Source organism: Rhopalosiphum padi, chromosome 2 (assembly GCF_020882245.1).
Source record: "Rhopalosiphum padi isolate XX-2018 chromosome 2, ASM2088224v1, whole genome shotgun sequence".
NCBI lineage: Eukaryota > Metazoa > Arthropoda > Insecta > Hemiptera > Aphididae > Rhopalosiphum > Rhopalosiphum padi.
Genome location: NC_083598.1, coordinates 58,449,876 through 58,473,262, shown reverse-complemented (window position 1 = coordinate 58,473,262; position 23,387 = coordinate 58,449,876). Strand labels below are relative to the sequence as shown.

At 28.3% G+C, this 23,387-nt stretch overlaps 1 protein-coding gene across 5 annotated transcripts; it reads right to left on the bottom strand.

Annotated features, from left to right (window-relative positions):
• Window positions 1-22: 22 nt before the first annotated feature.
• LOC132922059 (WD repeat domain phosphoinositide-interacting protein 2-like) lies at window positions 23-20,593 on the bottom strand. 5 transcript variants are annotated; one of them, XM_060985372.1, is made up of 12 exons: window positions 20,296-20,591; window positions 19,944-20,013; window positions 2,596-2,678; window positions 2,359-2,525; window positions 2,090-2,284; window positions 1,750-2,021; window positions 1,512-1,682; window positions 1,343-1,450; window positions 1,152-1,267; window positions 729-803; window positions 511-567; window positions 23-352 (listed from the first exon to the last, which is right to left on the bottom strand). In XM_060985372.1, exons 2-12 carry the CDS (start codon window positions 20,006-20,008, stop codon window positions 264-266), a joined length of 1,398 nt encoding a protein of 465 aa, XP_060841355.1. In that variant the 5' UTR covers window positions 20,009-20,013; window positions 20,296-20,591; the 3' UTR covers window positions 23-263. The 5 variants fall into 5 exon arrangements, with proteins under 5 accessions (XP_060841355.1, XP_060841353.1, XP_060841356.1 ...); XM_060985370.1 differs by lacking the exons at window positions 19,944-20,013; window positions 20,296-20,591 and adding an exon at window positions 9,630-10,280; XM_060985373.1 differs by lacking the exons at window positions 511-567; window positions 19,944-20,013; window positions 20,296-20,591 and adding an exon at window positions 9,630-10,279.
• Window positions 20,594-23,387: the final 2,794 nt, after the last annotated feature.

Below are 23,387 nucleotides of genomic sequence, written 5' to 3'. Positions count from 1 at the left end.
AATAAAAAATAAAACATTGATCTACAGTCGTACACTGCATTAATATATAATTATTGAAAATAATATTGTACAATTTGTTAACGTTTTAAGCATATTATAATATATTGAGTCTTAATACTTAACATTTAAAAATATATTGTTTAAATGTATTTATAAAATATGTCACAATTTTTGAAGAAAAGGCAGATCGGGAAAAATATATATAATATTAAGACAAACAATTTAACAAAAATTTAACAGCACAAATAATAAGTATGCAAGTTTCATATAACTGGAGGAAACTCTGAATCGTCATTCAAGTTAAATCGATCTTCAGATACATCAGTCAAGCTGTCAACATGATTCTCTGCATCTGTAATAAAAAAAATTATAATTAATCTAATAGTTATATTATATGCAATTAAATAGCTCAACACTGTAATATAATATATAATGTAATATTTTGTCATTGTACGCATTTTGTTATCTAATGAAAAATTCACAAATGTTATGAGTTGTTATGACAAATACCTGACTGACTGGATGAAGGATGTCCCCTGAGGACACCAGCATAACTTCCAACTGGATCTTTTAGATTTTATTGTATATACAAATACACACACAGATACACCAGGTTCATTTGAAGGACAGCAATTTAGAGAGAAGGAATCGAGCAGCAGAAAACAAAACCAACAACGGTGTCAGTCAAACCATATTAAAATTAAGAAGGGCTAAAGCGGTATACTCACTCGCTACCGACAGTGTGCAATCCAAGCAGTCCTCAGTCATATGGTTAGTGTCTAACACTACTGCAGGCCCAGTATCTGTTATAAACAATTTTAGAAACTACCAGTCAACGACTCATAACAAATGTTAAATACTTGTTATAAATGGAATAAGTTAATCATTAAAACAATGTTTAATAAAATATTCTAATTCATAAACGTTTAATAGTTATTATATACAATTTTGAAATTTCACCAAAATAAAAGCAGCTATAGGACAGTGTGGCACATTATTTTTAGAAGCTTCACTATTATATTCCTCAAATTCCATTCAATAAATTTTGATTTGTTAGGTATAATAACTGATGTAAGTAATGATGATCAAATATTAAACTAATAGTTTTAAATGATGAAAGAATTAAAATTATAGAGTTCAATTTTACAAACCTAAATTTTTATTAATTGAGGATTCTGTTTTCGTGTTTTTATCTAACTTGGTTGTATTGGCCTCCTTCAATTTGATTGGTTTGGGGCTGTCCACTACATCTAGTTGGCCATCCAGTCTAATACAGTTCAAAATGTGTACATTAATAATAAAAATATACAACAATCAAACAAACACAAAGCATTTGACAAACCTATGAGTACGCCAGAGAGTACATTCACCACCCTCTTCCATATCTAAATTATAAACATACAAATATCCATGGGATGAAGCAACCAATAACCTTAAAACTTTATCAACCCTAAAAATAATAAATCATAGTTATTTCAAAATAATTTATTTTTAGTAAATTAATTGTTTACATCACTATAGTACAAATGTTTTTTAGTCCTTGAAACGGTAGATGGATTGAAGCAACTGCTCTTCCCTGGTTGAACACATCTGTTACTTGAGTCGGTAAATAATTAGCTGATGCAGTAACGGCTTTTGACAAAAATGACATCCAGCTTTGTTGTTCGTCGGGCATTTGTGGGCTAAATAAAATAAAACAATTTTATTATTATCCAAAATAAACACACATTTTTGTTAATAGTAAATTACATTTCTTTAGTGTCATCCAATTTGAACACATGCACTGTTTCAGTATTACTTGATGAGCACAAGTACAAGCCATCAATACTAAACGCCAAGCTACAAATACTGACACAGCGTTTAACACCACGGCGGAACTCGTACAGTTTGGCACCATCAGAAATGTTAAACACTCTAATAACTGTGCCTCGTTCACTGGCTGTCGCTATTCTATTGCCTTGATGACTAATGGCCATTGCTGCCAAAGGACTTTCATGAGCTGAGATCATGGACACAGATTGCTAAAATATAATATAATTCAAAATAAATTTCAACTTAATAAATCAAAAGGTTTATATAAAATGATTACCAAATTGATGGCATCAAAAATTTGCACTTCACCAGTTGTACTTGAACCAGGATATGCCAAATAGCACAAATCACTGTTTGTAGATAGACAACAAAGTCCTGCTGGGTTTGGTGGAGTGTCTCTGATTGTGTGCAAGACCTTCATGTCATGTATATTGTGTATATACAAAGATTCTTCTAGGCATACAACTAATCTCTGCCAAAAATAAAAAAATAGATTAGAATTAATGCCATTAATAATTGCCCTAATACATTGTAAATTGTACTTACGGCCCTGTTTAGTTTCACGCCTAAAATAGTGTTTGAGTAGCTGTAGTTACATATTTCATTTCCTTTTTTAAAATGGCACACTCTTAACTTACGTGGCGACGACAAGCTGACCACTGCAACCAAGCTACTGCTGAATAGCCTCTCCACAATACAGATGTCTTCAGATTCTGCCACAAGTTAAAATATAATTTTTACAGAAGTCATTTTCATATAATTTAATATTTTAATTGTCTTTACCATTTTCATATATTTGGTCTAAATTATCAACGGAAGACAATGAATACAAACGATATCCAGTCTTTGTACCAACAGCAAGAGATCTGAAACAAATAATAATAAATGTGTGAAATATTTATAACGATTAAAAAATAAGTATTTAGATTTATGCCAAACAAATAAATGTATATGTTATTCAAGTACGGAAGTTTATTACAACTAGCAGTGACGTAATAAGGAATTTGCTATGAACAACATAATTTTACTTTATAAAAAAAGACATTAATCACAATATCCAACATTTTTTTTAAATATAAATACTGATATTATATAGCCAATAAACCATATTCACCACTAAAATGTTTGTACTTTTAAAAATTCCAGGGGGGAGGTCCGGACCTCTGGAACCTCTTCCCAGTTACGACCTTGGTAACAGATGAGCTGAAGCCAGTTTTTATTCTAACTACTATGATCACCATTCTATAATCTGCGAAGATAACTCAATAATTCAACTTCGCGGCTTAGCTTTATAAAATCGTAAAAAATTTAGCTAATATATTTTACTTATAATTATCCATTCCATTATTAATTAATGAATAATGATTAGTATCAATAAAAATGACAAATGTTTCCAAAGAATTATTATAATTTGAATAATTCAAAAGTTTAAAATCAATTTTAATTAAAAGATTAAAACAGGAATAAGTACAGTATATTAAGGATTTGGTTATTTATATCAAATTTTTTGAAAAACTATTTTTAAATTTTAAAAATAACTTCCTGAAATCATCTGCGTGTTCAACCTATATGATATTTATACTATACAATTATACGAATTATTCTAATCATCATAACCACTATATCTTTTAAAGTTATTATCTCACAAAGTTAAATAATTCCGAAGTCATAAAATACTAGTTTGAATTAATATGTTATACATCAATATTAAAAAGAAAAATTACCTTAATAATTTATAATACAAAAGGTGGACCAAATTTGTAAATCTGACCCTTATTTTTTAACTATACATAAAAATATCAAAAATTGGAATTCGAATTATTGAATGTATTAGAAAAAAATGGGAGTGGGAAAATAAACGTACAAGTGAATCGCCCAGTATATAAATGGATAAATATTCATTCCACCAATTAATTTTTTTTTTTTTAATAATTAATATATTAAATAATATTATTAATTTTAATAAAAAAGCTTATGAAAAAATTAATTATAACTTTAGTCACTTAAATAAATTTAACAAACTTCGCTTATTATAGATATACGTACACTCAAAAAACAGACAAAACCCTTACAATACAGTTGAACGACTTTTTTCTTAAAGTTCCAAAATTTGTTTAAACTTAAATTGGCAATTTGCCAGCCTAATACTCGGCTCTGAATATTATTACTTAGTTTCATATTTACCTATGTATATATTAAGGTATACTAGACAATTCAACAACTGTTCTTTCAATGTTATATAATAGATTAAAAGATAATATCATATTAGTCATAATGCATTTGTATTATTTGATGTATTCATTGAAAAAAAAATCAATTTGTTTTGAAAGTATTTTGTTAATATTGACACGTGTATACAAAAAAACCTTGCATCGTGATTATGAAACATATGCACCGTCGCGCACCAAATGACCTTGATAGATGCACACTGCATAGTGCACATAATAGTACACTTGTCTTGCAGTATTTGCTATACTTCTAGACTCTAGTCATATTCCATTAAACCGAGATAGTTATCCCTAGTTAACTAGACCTTGGTGTTTAAAATGACGGATAAGGTAAACAAAGAGCACTGCAGTTTTAAAACATTAAGAACGCCGTGACTAACACTAATTCATCATGAATGATTTACTGCGAGTTAAAACTTAAAGCTATAATACTATTATAAAACACAGTTTAGGTAATATTAAATATGGTTTAATTTATGTAGGTATGCCATCGCATACGTACCTATTTAATATTACTTTAATTTGAGTCTCTATGTGAATCACGTTTAAATACAATATTATAAAAGTAGTTATATTATGTTCCTATATTCAAATATAAACCACGAAGAACAATATTATAAAAGAATTCAAAACTTGTAATATGATATAAATAATGAATGTATAATATATATATATATTATAATAAAATGTATTTTAAACATAAGGTAGGTTACGTTCCGTTTATTGGTACGTATTCTTTATCATTTAAAACCTATTTTTAAGATCTAATAAACTTACTACTTACTAGTTACTTACCTAATATGCCAGAATTTTAATTCAAAATTCAAAAATCATTAACATTAAGATTTTAGTCACTAGTTTTCTCTATACATATAACACGTATCTTATAAATAAAAATTAAGCTAGGCATACATGTGTACAATACTTTTTTCTTTAAATATATTTGTTTTTAAAGGATTTAGATTTATTACCTTAAAATAATGTTGGTTTTTGACTTTTTTTAAATAATTTAAATTCGATAAAACTTTAAAACCATTTATTGGTAATTTGTATTAGACTAAAGAGGCCTTCACTTGGGGAGCATGTAATTCTTTCATAATGAAAATATAACTACCTGCTGTATACCTATACATAACCTAATACATATCAGAACACATTTTTAAAACAAATTATTACTCAATGTTGGTACACTTTTCAAAGTACATAAATATATTTTTGATTTATATTGTTATAATTTTCAAATTAATATAAATTTCTAAATAATTAGTGAACCACGATTAAAATATTAAATACCCAAAATGAATTGATAGATAATCAACAGTTTCTGTATCCTAATAAATAATAATACATGTGATCTTAGTTTAAATAATGAAGTTATTAATAAGTGTTTCTTTTAAAACAATTGTAATTCGTTGTGCTCAAAAATTGAATATATGAAAATATGACATCATATTATGAAAGTATGAAAAATAATATTAACGGATATTTTATATCTGGTAATAACAAATGAGAAAAACAGATTGAACATTGAAAGAAACGAGTCTACATTCATATACATATTTTAATATTTACATATTGACATATTATGCACTCTATGTAAACATACCAGTTGTTATATTTTAAACACGTTTTTTTATTCATATTATAATTACGCAATTTTAAATTTTAGCAGTCGAGGAATATACTATATGTTATATGCTAACAGTAATTCTGTAGTTGTAGTACTTAATATTATCAACTATGTACATTATTTTAGTTCATATTTTTATGTATGTTAAAATAATAAAATACATGTTTCAAGATTCATAATAATATAAATATTGTATTGTAGCAAATAAATTAAATTGATTAGCAATAATTTATAATGCATGGTACGTATTAAATGATAAGATCAACTACGATAAAAATAACCAAAAAAACATCCACCAAGAGGTAAAATTAATTGAACGACAAAAAATACTATTATCCCATATAATTTGACGAAATTATCGTTAAATTTATAAATCTTATCAAGCGTCGACAAATATACAAAACTATATTGACAATTATTAAAAGATAACCATGATGACAAATTATTGTTTACTTATCATTTAACAATAATAACTACACATACCACATACGACATACATTGTTATGAAAGAAAATTAATTATCAAGTATTAAAATCACGTCAGACTTTGTTATTTTGTTTCTATTTGCCACACGTATACAGCTCAATAAAATCACGTTTGTTTTAATACATATTATTTTTTTAAATAATAATAATAACTACAAATCTCGTTATAAACGGTGTGTTGCCCTATATATTTATTTTAAATTGTTTCAGCACTTCCTATATATATTTTTAAAGGTAATATATTCAAACCGAATTATTTCGATAAAAATATTTTGTTATCTCACAGTATTTAATCGCTTTTACGGTTACAAAGTGTATATAATGTGTATATTAGTACACATTATGGTGTGTAGTATCATTTGCGCATGTTAAAGGTTATTATAATTATTTTATTTATTTATAATCATCTACGTCATAAATCATTTTCATTAATTTCCAATAGGATCATAAAATATAAGCTTATATTTTTATATAATAAGATATAGCCATGTAGGTCTATAATTATACAATGAATTTGTCGACCTATAAATATAGAAGTTTATTCTCGTTATATATTAACAATTAACAACAATAATTAAGTTTATTGAAGATATTAGTGACAGGCAAGATTCCAGGGACAAGGAATAATACACCGCTCCATAAGATATAAAGATACAAAGAGTCGAGACTCGAGATACATCTATCCGAATAATATATTATAATATATAAATATATATATTATACAATAATTTATTATATAGTGCCTTTATACTATATATAAGTATATTATAGACTTACAAGCTATAGCTATATTACATTTTAAGCCGTTACATTACCAAGATCTTACATACAGTTGCGTCTATAATGTCATATATTTATTTAATTATTTCATCCTTATTCAGTCATTTCAGGTTACATTAGAAAACGATAGATAAAACACTTGTATTGAAATATTTGAAATATTTTGCTTTCCGAATTGCATCAACATTATACACACAGATATGAAAACACTATAATTTTATTATAACTGTATATTAATAAGTTACTAAACTTTACATTAACTCATTACTCGTGGTTCACTCCATAATTTCTTTTAATAATTAATTTTTTCAAATTTTATTTTTTGAGATTTTTAAGTATACCTTAAGACCATTTTATATAATTTATGTATTGCGACGATACCGACTTTTTTTCAAATGGAAATCTTTGTCATGACGTGTTTTCTCTGAAACTACTCATCCGATTACCTTGATTATTATTTTTTTAATGAAAGAGACGAAAGAGTACATCGCGAAGCAAGTTTTAAACCTATTTTTGGTTCAATAAGTTAATGAAAAATTGAGTTATTCATTTTTTTAATAATTGGAAAATACGCACATAAAGATATTATTTTTCATCCGCGTTACCAAGTTATTATTAGAAATTAGTATTTTAATGAATAGTTGATGTAGTATAAGAGTACAAAACTTTTTCGTTGATTTTGGTTCACACTTTTGAGTTATTGGTTTTTTGTCCAGAAAGAAAAGACAATTAAAATTGAGTTGTTCCAAAAGAAATTAAAATAATTGAAATAAAAAAACAACGCTGGGTGGGACAGCTATGTAAAGTTGATACGTCGGATATATCATCTATACACTTACATCAAATCAGAAAACCAAAAATATTATTTATCCACATGCGTTACGTTAAATGTTGGCATTAAGCAATCAAATTTATCACGAATGCATTTTTTACGGGTAATGAAGTGCACGGGGATAGCTAGTTGTTAATAAAGATAACTTTAGAAAATGTTGATGTATCGAAATCTAAACTCGAAAGAATAGATTTTTTGAATTACTTAAATTTTGTTCAAAAAGATTATTAAGTCCATGATAATGGATTTTGGGAATAGTCATTGGGTCATTATAGCTATACTTAGTACATAAAATTTGAAAATTTGTAATTTCAATTATATTAAATCAATTATTACATATATTTTATATTTTTGTAAAACCATTTTTAAAGATTATTATTATAACTATATACATACATGTTCATAACTAAAAAAAAACTATTCTTTCGAATTTTGAACATTTTTAAAAACATCATCTGCTTCGTCATTTATACTAGGTAAAAAAGTATATTCGAATTTAGAAAAAAGAGTTTGTCATCGCAGAAAATATGATCCTTAAATATTCTTAAAAATACAGAACTTGAAAAATGTATTGTTTAAGTAAAAAATGGGGGTGATTATGCTTGGTGAATCATTTTGCGTGTACCATTTCGAATTCCTTATCACGTTGAAACCAAATTATAATTTCACTATAAAGGATCCCTCGAATATTTTAAATAATATAACCGTTGGCTGTTGTATCTATATCATTGTTCTTTTATTTACAATCTCTAAGGTCAACTGGTCAATTACATAACTATATAACAAGTTTTCCACACTCAATGTACCTATATCATGAGAACCACTGAATAAAAATTCACAATTTAATGTGCAGGTGTGTATAATGGCCGTGTAGGAATCGAAAAGTTTATAACCCCACGCACGGAACAAAGTAGAGATATTTAGGGAAAGTATCACTATATATCGTTATTGTTTTATAATTTATACATATTACTACCTACATAGCAATACACAGGAGAATAACGCGAAAAAAAATCGCAGACCTATACAATGATGATGGCTGATGACATTTAATAAATATTGAAGTAACAAGTAACGACTATTGATGTACAAGCTAAATAATAATAAGGTAAAATAAGTTAATTTAAATTCTGTATTCAATTCATTCTGCCGTACTAGTAGACTGCTGACTGCTGTTGTATATAATATAATATATTATAATGCATTTTATATAGGTAGATAAAATATTTATTGGTCGATCGTTTGTAAAATTGCATAATTAGATGGATGGCAAGGTAAAAAAAATGACTCATTGTCAGAAAAAAATTGCTGAAACCATTATAATAACAATCATCAAACCTTGGGTTTATAAACCGTAACTCTGGGCGGCGTGGAAGTAAAACAGACGACGATCAAATAGTATTATATAGTATACGTGTACAAAGAAAATGATATCGATACGTATAATATTATTTGGATCGCATCAAGCGGTCATTAAAGTGTTAAAAACAGCTGAAATTTAGGACATTATTATAGAATTTACAACATTATACATATCGTTATCGCCAAACACGCGATTGCGACGGATGTTGCGAGTCTGCACTTTGCAGTATGTGTATATAATAATACATTAATACATAATTTTTAACGGCACACATATATTATGATATTATATTGTTGTGTAATACTAATATATCAATCACGCCCTTTCCAATAAATGCCGTCACGAAACAGTCATTTTTTTTTTTAATGTTTATTTATAAATTCATATACATATGCATATATATATATATTATAATAATAATTTATCAATGTTATAAATATTAAAAATATGGTATCAAGTAAACTATAGGTATATCATAATATCATGTGCAAAATCGTACTTGCTCAACACTTTTTTACCAGCTGTACCAAAACTGAAATATTTGAGTTCCAGAGCACCGGTCGACATTAAATATAATACCGATATATATGGGCACGTGCGATACGCCGATTCACGGTATCGCGACGACGAAATTTGATTTTATTTTTTTAGCACATCGCGCGTAACTTCGAATCGCCGTTATTTTAACCGGAAATGTATCTACGTACGACGAGGTTTTGTAATTATTATTATATAATACGCGTTAAAAACGGAAGGACCGCCGGAAAACCGGTAAACTATTGTATTGTTATGTTTCTATAATGAAAAAAAAAATAAAAATAAATAGTAATACGACAAACAATTAATAATTACAACGGCACGACGACAATTTATTCCGTAAATATCATCACACTACGACGTCTACAACAGTGCAGTCGTACCTACGCGCCGGCAGCCGACTATATACATATAGCGATCTTCGTGTCGAACTGCAGCATGATATCGTTTAGCACAGTTTTAAGCACTTATTAGTTATTGACCATGGCGGTGCGTCGACTGTTACACGCGCGCACACACCCACAAACACACGCGCGCGCGCACACACACACACACAGACGCACATACATACGCGAGCACAACCAGCACAGTCGGTCGCGCGTATAATAACAACAATAACAATTAACGCCAACGTGCTCGTCTGTGTGATTATGTTGTTATATTATTAATTACTATATTATTGTTATTGTTATTACCGTTGTTGACGTGTAATGAAAATTACGCGTCGTGAGATAACTAATTAGTAATTTATACACATCACACCGAGGTCTCTATAACACGTTGTGAATTATTTTCAACGTTATAATATCAGTTGTACGATATGATTAATATGGTATTAGTTTTTGTCGTCGTTCGTCCAGCGATGGGATTTCGAATCACCGCCGCAACGCGACAACGCAGAGCAGCGATACAGTGGACACCGCCGTCGTGTTCCAGCAGCGGACCGAAGTTCGAGCGCGGAATCGCGCCACGTAGAGATATCCGGCGGCGGCAGTGCTGGTGGGCGGGGGACGGATAACCGAACCGCGAGCGAGACGAGAGCGTTCGGTGTACGGCAACCGCGATTGTAACGCGATATCACGAAAATACACCTATCGGCACGACAGTGTTTGTTTGGCCGATTTTTTTCGTTCTGACGAAAAAAAAAAACGCAATTCGCCTGAATGTTGGAATATCGAAGGAACGGCCGACAACACCGCGGGTCGGAGCCAATGGTGGGGGCTTTGGGTGATGCGTTTTGTCGTTGTCATATTATTATTACTGTTATTGTGCCGGCGCGGAGAATCACTTTCGCCCGGCGATGCATTGGCGCGAAACTTGACCTCCAACCATGACCTGGTTAAGACACGTAAACGAACGTGGAACGTGTAATTTATTTTGAACGCGTCGCCGCCGCCGCTCGACGGGACCGGACCGCCTTGACGTTTAAAAATGGGCGAACAGCTGCTGCTTGTCCGTCGCATTACATATAATATAGTTATAACTACATATTATGTTATTATCGCGCCGTGCCGTCGCGGTATAATTCTCGAGCAAAACGCACACGCTCCACCGTTGTCCATTTGTTTCATAATACATAGTACATACTTTGCACATTAGTGTAATAGTGTGTATATAATATTATATCATAAATTGTTGTAATGTTACACGCGAGGTGTGCGATCTGGTAACACTAATTTTCACGGTCAATTTTTTTTAAAATATAGGTAGTTAAATACAATAATGTAATATGTTTATAATTTATTATTATAATACTTCACAAGACCAAACTATAATACTATACTATACTATAAATATATAATTTTAATAGAAAATTTATATGACCAGTTAAAATTTAAAATGTTTCAGTATCGTCGATGTACAGTAGTTATTATTATTGCCTCAATAATCGGTTACACAATTTATACTTTTGTACCAATAATCAAGCACTAATAAAGAGAAGGGGACATAAGACTTGAGATGTTAGGGGCCACTAATTTGTAATATTTTAATTCTTAATATGAAAAAGAATAATAATATAACACTTGATATTCCCAATTTCTGTCTGGAAATTTAATACTATTACTATAATGAGAAATATATACGAGATGATACAAAAGTTTGCTTCAACAAAAGCTAAGAAAATTATTTAAATTGAATACTTATTATGAAATATATTTAATATAAAAATAAAAATACAACTAGAAAATCTTTTTTCTTATTGAGGCCTCAATTAACTCAATACCTATTATCAAATAAATATAATATGCAATCAGTCATTGTTTACCTCTGTTGATTATTAAGCATATGAAATATAAATAACAATGGAATGCAGTTTTAACTTTATTTAATTTACCAATCCTCTAAAAAAGTTGTTCAAACAAATTTGTCACTGTAAACATACATTAATTGGTTAGGGCGTTTCAATAAATTATATTACAAAATCATTTTACAAACAAGAACTAATTTATTCATTTTAATTATTATTAATTTTATTTAATGTTTCAGTGCAACCCATTTAAATAATACTCCGTATTCCTTAAAACATGAGATTCTGCCTTCTATATTAAATTAATAATAGGTACTCATAGATTATGAACCATAGAAGGTTTATCAGTAATAAGTAATAATACAAATAACTAATAAGTAACAACATAGAGAAGTACTTCAAGTACCACTTATAAAAAATTCTTTATAAAAATATAAAACATAGTAATTTTTTTCTCGTAAGTAATGTACCGAATTACAGTATTAGTTATAGTATAGTTTAACGATAAAGGTAAAATATTAGCAATACTAGTGGCATAGCTACCATGATAGCAGAGACTACACCCCTTGAATGCTAAATTTGAATTATCTGTTAATCTTAGTGGGTTTGTTGGACTAAAAATATTATAACTAATAAATGATAAATAATTATAATAAAAACAAAATTTTAAAAATAATGTTGTTGAGCACTAAGTATAAATGGCATGGGACACACACAATTTAGTTTATCTCAGAGCTCTAAAAAAATTGGCTACTAAAAGCAGTTGAACTATATATACATAATAATCATTAATAAATATTTACTTTGATACATATTAGTATATTACCTACAAGATATGAATTTATGACACTATTCATTTTGTAAATATTCATATCACAATCTTTACAAAAAAATAATACCATTCATGAAATACAAGTCGAGTAAATTGTAATTAATCATGAATATTTCAACTTGTATTTTTTAATTCATTGTAATATTTACAAAAAAAACAGTAACTTTAGATAAAAAAAAAAAACACAATTGATAATGATTTATGTTCAATTATGTTTCAACTATTAAGGTGGATAAAGTAAAGGTACAAACAGAAAATTAATTATTTTAAAAAGTTTTTATATTATTAAAAATAGTTTTATACAAAGATAAAATACCCCGTACAAACAACACAAAAACTAAAGATATAATGCTAATAATAACTAACATTAATTTTATTAATTTTGTACTGTAATTCATTAATTTCAATAATTATTTTAATTATATTTATATTTATTTTAATAACTTGATTAAAATGATAATTAAAATAAATAATATATAGGATGGTACAGAATGTGTTCTCTGAACAAATAAGAGAAAACATTTTTTAACTAAACTCTAATCTTTTTTATTAAATATATGAAATACAGTCTGTCTTTTTTATATGAATTAATAAAATACATTTTAAAGTTTAAACACTGATGTTCTTATACAAATTAAAAATGTCTACTAAAATGTATGTATAATTAAAATTATTAATTTATAATAATATGAGTTGATATGAAAGCAAACTAATATAAAAGCCCAAAATTAACTTATATATTATGCAAATAAGAAATCTAAAATTGTAGTATTCAATTACAAAAATCTTAGTTTGAAATAAGGTTTTTATAAGTGGTTATTTAATTCATAGTGAAAATATTAAAAAAAAAATTTATAATTTAAAACAAATAAAAATATGTCTATGCGAATGTCTGTGTAAAATAAGTAAACCATCAAACATCATTAAATTGTCAGCTTTGTATTTTATTCAATGGATCCTTCATCGTGATCTTGTGAATTTCTATTACCATTATCATTGCTATCAAGTTGCCATTTATTGGTTTCAGTAGTTGGTTCTGGTGGAGTTTTGGGTTTGTTATTAGCAATATGTTGTTGATCTTCACCACTACCAGAATAACGTTTTCTATATTCTTTAGACGAATTTTTAGATCCACTACGACTCTTACTACGGCTACGGCTACGACGATTTGGTGAACCAGAGTAACTGCGCCTTTCATAGTGTCGATTTCTATCGTATTGTCTAGGTCTGTAATGGAAGAATCGTTGCCTTCCACCACCTCTTTGACCTCTATTATTCCAGTTATTATTATAGTTGTTATAATTTTGTCTGTGAGCATATCCTCCACGATGTTGGAAACCACGATTCTGGAAACCGCGATTATGATGATTTTGGTTTTGAAAACGTGGTTTATAGTATGTACCACGGTTGCGATTGTTGTAATATGGCATGCGATTACGATGATGCATGGAACGAGAACGTGAACGCGAACGAGAGTATGAACGTGAAGATGAACGAGAACGATTTGAACGTGAAGACGAATAACGTCTATGCCGAGGATATGATCCTGAACGACTCCTAGTTTTTGACTTAGATGTCTCTTTGGGTTTCTTTTTAAATGGTGACTGACTTGAACGACCTCCAGAACTTCTACTTCTTGAATAATTAATGCGCCTCTTAGATACTGATCGGCTACGCGATCTTTGCTTGTTATTAGGACTTAGATAAGATTGCTTTTGTTGAAACTCCAGATTATTAATATTATTTTCAGAAACTGGATGAGTTGACGGAGGTAGATTAAAATATCCTTTGTTGTTTGTATCATACAAAGTAGGAAATGTATGCTCTGCATTATTAGTATCATTATTATTGGATGACTGTGTTCTCATTAACTCGTGATTAGTAGACAGCAAACGGTTGTTGTCCCAATTGTATGGTAGACTATCAGTTGTCTCCTTTTTCTTGACCTTAACAAAAGTGGTAGTTGTAGTAGGTAATTGCATTTTAAACTTAGGTGTTGGAATCAATGATGGATCTTCATCATATTTGTAAGTATTTGGCATTTCTACAATTTCATTTGCTTTAAACATATCCGATTGTTCATTATCCTTATCAATAACATTTTGATCATTGGATGGTTTATCTTGTTTTACATACTTTTTAAAGAATATGTTTTCTTTTAAATTTGATAAATTTGATTTAACACTCTCTGGATCGGGGAGACTGGATTTTTGGATAACTTGCTGTTCATTATCAAATGATTGCTCAGTGAATTTGTGTTTTTTTGATTTATTTTTTTTATGATGATGTTCCTGATGATCCTTAGCACTTTTCTGCTTACCTTTAGAATCTTTTTTCTTGTGTTTATGAGACTTCTTTTTATCTTTAGATTTTTTGATTTTTCTATCTGTCTTTTTTTCTTCATTTTTCAAGGCATAAGCATCTTGTAATAATTTTTGAATATTAATTCCAATTTGCTTATTTTTCTTAATTTTGTTTGATTGACTTAAGAGTATTAACTTTTGGATTCTTTCTTCAATATCACTTTCTTTTTCTGTACTCAATTGCTGAGATTGAGAATTTTCCGCTGCAACGAATGACGGATTACAAGGTAATCCACCTCCATTTGTATTACTTCCATCCATCATTGCCAAGCGCTTACTAAATGGTGATAAAGATCTTTCTTTTTCTAATTTTTGTGAATCATTGCCAGATGAACCATCACTTGAACTATCAGAAGAAGATGAGTGATCAGAATCACTATCAGAGGAACTATTACTTTCTTCATCTGAAGAACTTCCTGAACTTGAACTATCACTTGAACTGCTATTGCTATGATTAGAACTGCTACTACTACTTGCTGATTTTTCTAAATCAGTATCAATTTTCTTTTTTGACAAATTGTCATGTGCATTTATAGGCATTGCTCTTCCAACTAATAGAGTTGACTTAAGATATTCAATAGACGCTTTTGCTTCGTCATGATCAGGTATTACGTGTAAGCATTCTTCATAATATTGTAATGCTTCTTCTAACTTATTTTGTGACTCTAAAGTTCTAGCATACCCCATTAGAGTTTCACCAAGATACTTACGACCATTTACATGTTTTGGATTAATTTTTAAGGCAGATTTGAGATCTTCAATTGCTTTTTGAAAACGACTTAGATTGGCATATAAAGCACCTCTAGCTACATAAGCTTCAACATTTAAAGAATCTATAGTCAATGCCTTATTTAAGCATAAAAATGCTTCAGAGTGTTGTCCAGCTTTAAAATATTTAATTCCATCGGAAACACTTTGAATAGCCCATTGAGCAGACTGAACTTTACGAAGTTCTAATGCAATTTCTTTTTCTGGGAAGCTCCCTGACAAAGAAGGTATAATTGAATATCTATCATCAGATAAACCTGTTATTAACTCTAGGTTACAAATATTTGATGGATTTTTAAATCCTGTAGAGTTTTGTAACATTGAGTCATATGAATCATCATTTTTACCAGCATGAAACAATTTAAATGTTTGAGGGCAATTGTCCATGTTAAATAAGCCAAGTAAGTCTTTATACTTCTTGTGGCATTTAACTCCTTTTATTCCACAAACTAATTTACAAGCTTCAGGTACTACCTCTAATACTTCACAGCACAAGTTGTCCCCAATACTAAGACCAGGAATAGATGCTTGACAAAAACCACGGACATTAATATCAGAAACACACCTTATAGGTTCAGTATAAGTGCATAATACCTTTAAAATTAATCCAGAGATATTTTTTGAAGATATTGAAGTAATTATGATTTCACCTTCAGAGAGTTCATTTAAGAAATGTTTTAACTTTATCTCTTTATTGATATATCCGAACACTTCATACGGTGGCATTACAGTAAATGAGTTTATTTCAAAGTCTTCACATTGTTTTTGTTTATTGTTAGCCAGCAAATCAACACTAAAAAATGCCTTAGAATTATTTGCAATAAACTTATGAAGTTTCAACTGTTTTTCGTTATCTAAATCATTAGAGATACTATGTCCATTTGCATAAGCTGGGAAACTTAGGTTAGAAAGTCCAGTAAATTCTCCAACATCACCTAATTCACTTCTTAGTGCTTCTTGTAATTTTGGCCCATGAAATTGAAGAGCAGTATACAGCAAATCTTGATCCAGTTCAACTTCCATTTTTATCTGAAAATAAATACAAATTAGATTATTTTAATAACAAAAAATAAAAATAAACTAATGTTGTAAATATACAAATATAATATTTATAAAAATAAAACATCTAAAAATAAAGTTAAATACATAATAAAGTAGAATATTATTCATTATTTGACAAAGCAAGGCTATATTATTTATTGATGCGTGATACATATTTAATTTTTATATTACTAGAAAAAGGCCAGAAGTTGATCAACAAGATATAAAATAAAATAATTAAATTAATATTGACACATTCAACCGTGGAGAGAATAGTATATGAATCATAATAATAAGAGCTACAGAACTTTATTGTATTATGACACAAAACCATGGTAACTCAATTTCCTTAAATTGATTTGTTCACATTGTACTAAATTAAAAATCATGTGTTAACAAATTTTAAGTTTCTGAAATAAAATATGTAATAATTAAGTATATATAATGGTATTTTTCACTTCAGTTTTAATCAAGAGTTTGAAAATAGTTGTATTATTGTTGTTGATCAGCTTTGCCTCACAAATATTATACTAAAAATGTAACAAAATTCTAACAGTTTTATTTATTTATTTCTTATTGGTTAAATGTAAGATAAAGTTCTATAAAAAATAAAAATAGGTACTTAAACTGTTTTTACCTGGAATATTCTCAGTAATAACGATGAAGTGAATAAAAATTTTTTACGTAGATTTGATTACAACCGAAAACTTGGCACTAATTAAATAATAATCCAAAATCATATTTTTGAAAAAAACATGAAACCACAAAAACATGTTCATTACAATTTAAAAAAAATATAATTTCGAAAAATAACTTATCACAATTTTAATATCTCTAGATTAAACTCAAGTGAAAAATGTTTAATTACTTTCACTAATTTGATAATATAATGAAATCATTAGGTACCTAAATATTACCTTGTTTTTAGGTGTATAATATTTTAGATTAAGATTCTACCGGCATTAAGTTAACATTAATTTTATATTATTCAATTATAATAACAAGAAGTAGTAAAAAAATAAAATTTAATAAAAAAAAAACAAAACAAAACAAACAGCCTTATAAAGGCAATACAAATTAATACGGCCTATATATCGTAGTTCAATAATAATAAATAATACAGTTTTCATATTTGTTATCATGGTTACGTGACATATTTTTGAATTTAAGTACTTTCAAACGAATTAAATTTTAATAAACACACCCAAAGTAACAAAATTAAATTGCCAACTATATTGTTTTTAAATATTCATATAATTAATTTTAAATTAATTGGATACAATAATACAACTTAACTTAAATTAAAGCTTAAGGAAAAATAAAATGTGAACTTTAAAATGTAAATAAAAAAAAAATCATACAAAAATATATAATTTAAAATGGAATAAATGAACAATTTATTGTTGAGCTAATACTCATAATTACCTATAATAGAGAACATTCAATTACTCAATAAATAGCAGATAAGGGCACGTAAGTGTGATTGCTTGGACTATCATAATTTATCACAAACATTTAACTATGAAAAAATTAATTCAGTAAAATCAAGATTTACATAATCATTATAAAATATTTAGGTTAGATATAAATTAATTAAACATGAAAAACATAGCTAACCAAATGTATTAACCAAAAATGAATATATTTTTGTAAAGTAAATAAATAAATATTACTTGTATAGGAAAATTATTTCTATTGGTAAAATTCAAGAATATATACTCATGAAAATTGAAGTATATAATATTTTAATAAGTATAAAAAAATTTTCTTTACCTACTTGGTTATACACATATATGATTAATATTGTTAATATGTTAAATTAACTGACATTCTATTTCAAAGGCTAATGAATACATTAGGAGCTTATGCAAATCTTTCATTTATTATTCAATAGTTTAGATAAGATAAATATATAGTCAACATTTAATCACTTCACTTACAACCATTACTTTTAAATTAATCAACAAAAAATGAACAAGGAACAACATTATTGTTATAATATAGTATAATCAATAATGGAATTAATATTTAATTTAAGTATCTATGGTAACACTATTATTTAATGCTTGAATAAAACAATATATATTAACCGTATATGTACTATGAAGTATTATTTACATTTTACAGTAGTACTACGTAAAATTGTAATTACGTTTAAAATGTATTTAAATAAAATACTTAATTACATAATCTATAATGTCACATACATATTATGTGTCATATTATCTTAACTATAGTTCAGAATATTAATTGAATTAAAACTTGTATAGTACATACATAGGATAGATTATGTTAAAAAAATAAGTAATATGTATAAATTACTCTGCAAACAGATTCAAATTTTTTGTTATTTATTGTAAATAAAATCAAATATAGTAGTAAAATAGTAACAATTATTTTTATCTTGGTGACATTTCATATGATTTTATATTTTTTAATATTAATGTTTAAATGAAAATAATAAACACTATCAAAATTACAACATTAATGTTGTAATGGAAATAATTTTTTTTTTTTCAATACACCTATTATTTACTAACAATTACCTACCTAATACAAATTGATTTAGCACTATGTTTACTGATGACAAAACAATGTATTACATTTAAAAATACAATAACCTACTTAATAGCATAAACAATAGGAACAGCGAGTTGACTTCAATTAATGTCAGTTTAGTGAAATAAAACTTAAGCAAATAAATTATAGTTATTAAAGGTTGCAAAGTGGATAACTCATGTGAACTACACATTCTGTATAATTATAAATAATGCAGAATATGGCGCACAACGGTCTTTAAAAAACGCATTTACAATGTACATTTGTATCTTAGAATCTCTTACATTGTACCAGACAAAAATATATATAATGCATCATTAGCCGTTACAGTAACTTATGTTAAACATCATATAGCAGACAATACGTCTGTGGGGCCATAACGACAAAAATAAGCACAGTGGCGGGTCAGACATTAAGCGGCAGCGCAAAGTCGCGCAGTTATACTTGGAAGAAACATTTACTTACGTGCTGTCTTGGTTAAAGTTGATAAAGTACAAGCGCTCGTTCAGATCAGAATTTGAGAGGTTCATTTAGCCTGAAACATACCGAAAGGTTTGTGATGTGATCATGCGACAAGAGAGCGGGCGGTGGAAGGGCTCCGAGAGTGGTGGGGAGGGGTTGACACTTGAATGTAAACAGAAGTTTTTATTAATTTTTTTCTGATTCGATTTGACGAACGGGACGCCGGCATGACGGGGAAGAGTAAAAAATCGGATCCGTTCGTGAAATACTGCGCATGACCTTGGGCGATTATTGATAAATTCTGTCGTCGAGTAAACAACGAGCGCGCGGCTATCGTTTTCCCCGTATTACTCACCAGCGATTCATGAATCTGTTGCCAAGATTATGCGGGTTTAAACCGCACGCACAGTGTGTAGTCTATGTGCAGACGATCCGTCTCGTCGCGCAGCAAACGTACGGCGACGATGGTAAAAAAACGACTGTTTAATAGAACGCTAATGGTCAAAAAAACACTTTCGATGAGCGACCACGCTAAACGTGACCGAGTGAGGGCAGAACAATAGAGAATGAGTAGGCAATAGCCAGGAGGAATCGCGGAATGGGATACTCACTCGATAGTCAATACACAGCAGATGGTCCAATAACAAGAACGAATAACAAAAACAGTAGTCGGCGCACAAAATGGTCATACACATGGTTACAGTGCAGACAACAATGGGCGCGTTGTGTAGGAGGTGTGACCGCGACAGGTTTTACAAAAAATGCAATATCGTGTTGTTCGTTCAGTTTTGAATGTTTTGATTTAAAAAATATCGCAACAGTCAAAAATACAGCATTGGATGATATTGCTGTTTTACATATCTGTGGTTTTAATTTGTCGCTTAGATCATAATTGATATAATATTAATTAAATAATAAACATCGAATTAAATAGTCCAAGATTTAAGCTTGCAGTTGGTGCTATTAAGCTGCCGCCTGCCGTTGTAAATTATGAATTCGTTGGCATAGTCGCATAGACAAACCGGAATTAAAATTGTTGGGGCTCATGTCAATATTATTTTTTTTTTGAACCCAATGAGAATGAAAAATGAGTAGTATAATTGTATTTTAATTTTCATAAGACATCTAAATATGTCATAAAGTACTCAATTTAAAAAAAAAATTCTAGCTTTTCGGAAGTTAATTTTTGTATCACATATTCACATCGTACAAACACAGAATAGATTTGGCATAAATTTAATCTGATAATTTGAATGATTTTTAAAATCTCAAGATTTTTTTTAAAAAACTATATTCATATTAAGGATTGGAGGTATTAGATATTTTCTTTAATTGTAAACATAATATTAAATTATAGGTGTATGGTGTAAAATAAGATGACTATTTAAAAAAGTCTCAAGCCTTGTTGTCCGTATGTCCTCTTCCCATAATCAGGATTTAGGCATAATTTTTGTTTTACCTTATGAGTTATTGTCATTGCCCGACTTGTGATTGGTTTTAACTGCTTAATTTTGTAATATATTTATATAATCAGTTGGTAATATAGGACATTAGTGCTGAAGTTTGATAAAAATTGTATTGCCGATAGAACATTGTAATTAAAACAAAAAAAAAATTGAAACAAAGTGTATTGTATCAATACACCTTGAGTTGGAGTAATGGCAGTTCCAGATCATAGATTGGTTAAGAATCAAGGCTATTTTATCAATCTATTTTTTTTTATAAATATGCACTATTGCACTTAACGAAATAAATAAATATGTATACAAATATGTACAAGTAAATCAATCTGACAATAGTCAATATTCGAGTTGAAAGTCCAAACTATAGGGTATGGTCCAAAAAATGAATTTAGACATTCTTTGTGCTCCACTATTCATACGACAATGACATACTATATAAAACATAATAAAAAAAAATACAACATAAATTGCTGCGTAGATTACAGAAGTTTAATCTTGCAAATGGTGTTATTGTGGTTCATCCTTATCTCTCACCTAATTCCAAGAAGGCAATGAATTTACTATATAATAAATTTGGAAATAATTAAGATTTTTCATCTAATATTAATACAAAATAGACAATATCTAATCTTGACAAAGATTATGTTTTGCCTTTATTAAGGCAATTTACTATTACCATTGATTATTAATAGTAAATACCTACTATATTATACACAGAAATATAGAATAGGTTTATTTATAGATAATAAGTTCTGTATCTATATATCTGTGATATTATAATCAATGTTATTACCTACAATTCAATAGTACCTACTACCTGGCTACACAATAGTGTCAAACACAGAGCGTATCATGTATGACCTAATAGTAAAAAATAAAAATTTCAAGTGTATCATTTTTGGTGAGTTGGTGATATTATTAAATGAAAGTATAGACAGTATGAGTAATTGTAATTTGTAGAAATAGGCAATTACTTTTAATCAGTTACTTATAATATATAATAAATATTAGTTAAACCCATATTAGTACTAAATAGAATACAATTTAGTATAAAATATGTATTTTCTCAGTGAAAAAATGAATGTTTAGCTTAGCTAATATTAAAATATATCACAATAAACATCTAGTCAGTAGTGCTTATGTATTGCTTCAATGAAGATAATAACCAAAAAATCTATCAGTCTTTGGAAATTATTCAATTTTCAAGTATTAATCAATTTCAGCACAATGGCATTAGATTCTATTATTTTAATTTTTAATATAGTTATTATTAGTTCAATTAAAAATACTGTATTAAGAACTGCAATAAATGATAATACATTTTTGGTAAGTCTGAAAATAGTATTGTCATTAAAATGTAATGCTTACAATTTTGTCAAAGAGAATAAATTAATACAAAGTAATAATAAAATCAGTGCCGATCTTAGGCAGGGGCCTCGCGCTTCGGTATGACATTTTGGGCCTCATATTCATGAAATTATACATTATTGTATACTATAATATTTCGGCGAAAATAAACAAAGAAAAGAATACAATTTGCTCCAGTCCTCGATCCACCCTAAGGCCGGCTCTGAATAGAATATAACATAATATTTAAGTATTTAACTGTTACCTCTAAGTTATTAACCCATTAACTCTAAAATTACAAGAAATAAAAACTAAGTTACCATGGTGGAACTTTAAAACTTTAGTATAGTAATGAGCAACATATGCTACTTTTTTTACTGTCATATATTACACCATATACAGGTATTTAACCTCAAGCACCCATTAGAATACTGGATTTTACGGGGACTTTGTATTGACCAGGGACTACACATCCCCCAAATAGTGCACTTATGCCTATGATACCAAGGTACCCATTAAGTTTTTTAAAACCTGGCACCTATGCCATATACTACTTAACATTGATTTTATGACATGAGCATTTAAATACTTAATACAGGTTTATTATTAAGTTAAATAGTTTAAAAAAAACAACATA

Coding starts and splice junctions, on each gene's coding strand:
- LOC132922059 (XM_060985369.1), bottom strand. CDS start 16,901: ATGGAAGTTGAACTGGATCAAGATTTGCTGTATACTGCTCTTCAATTT.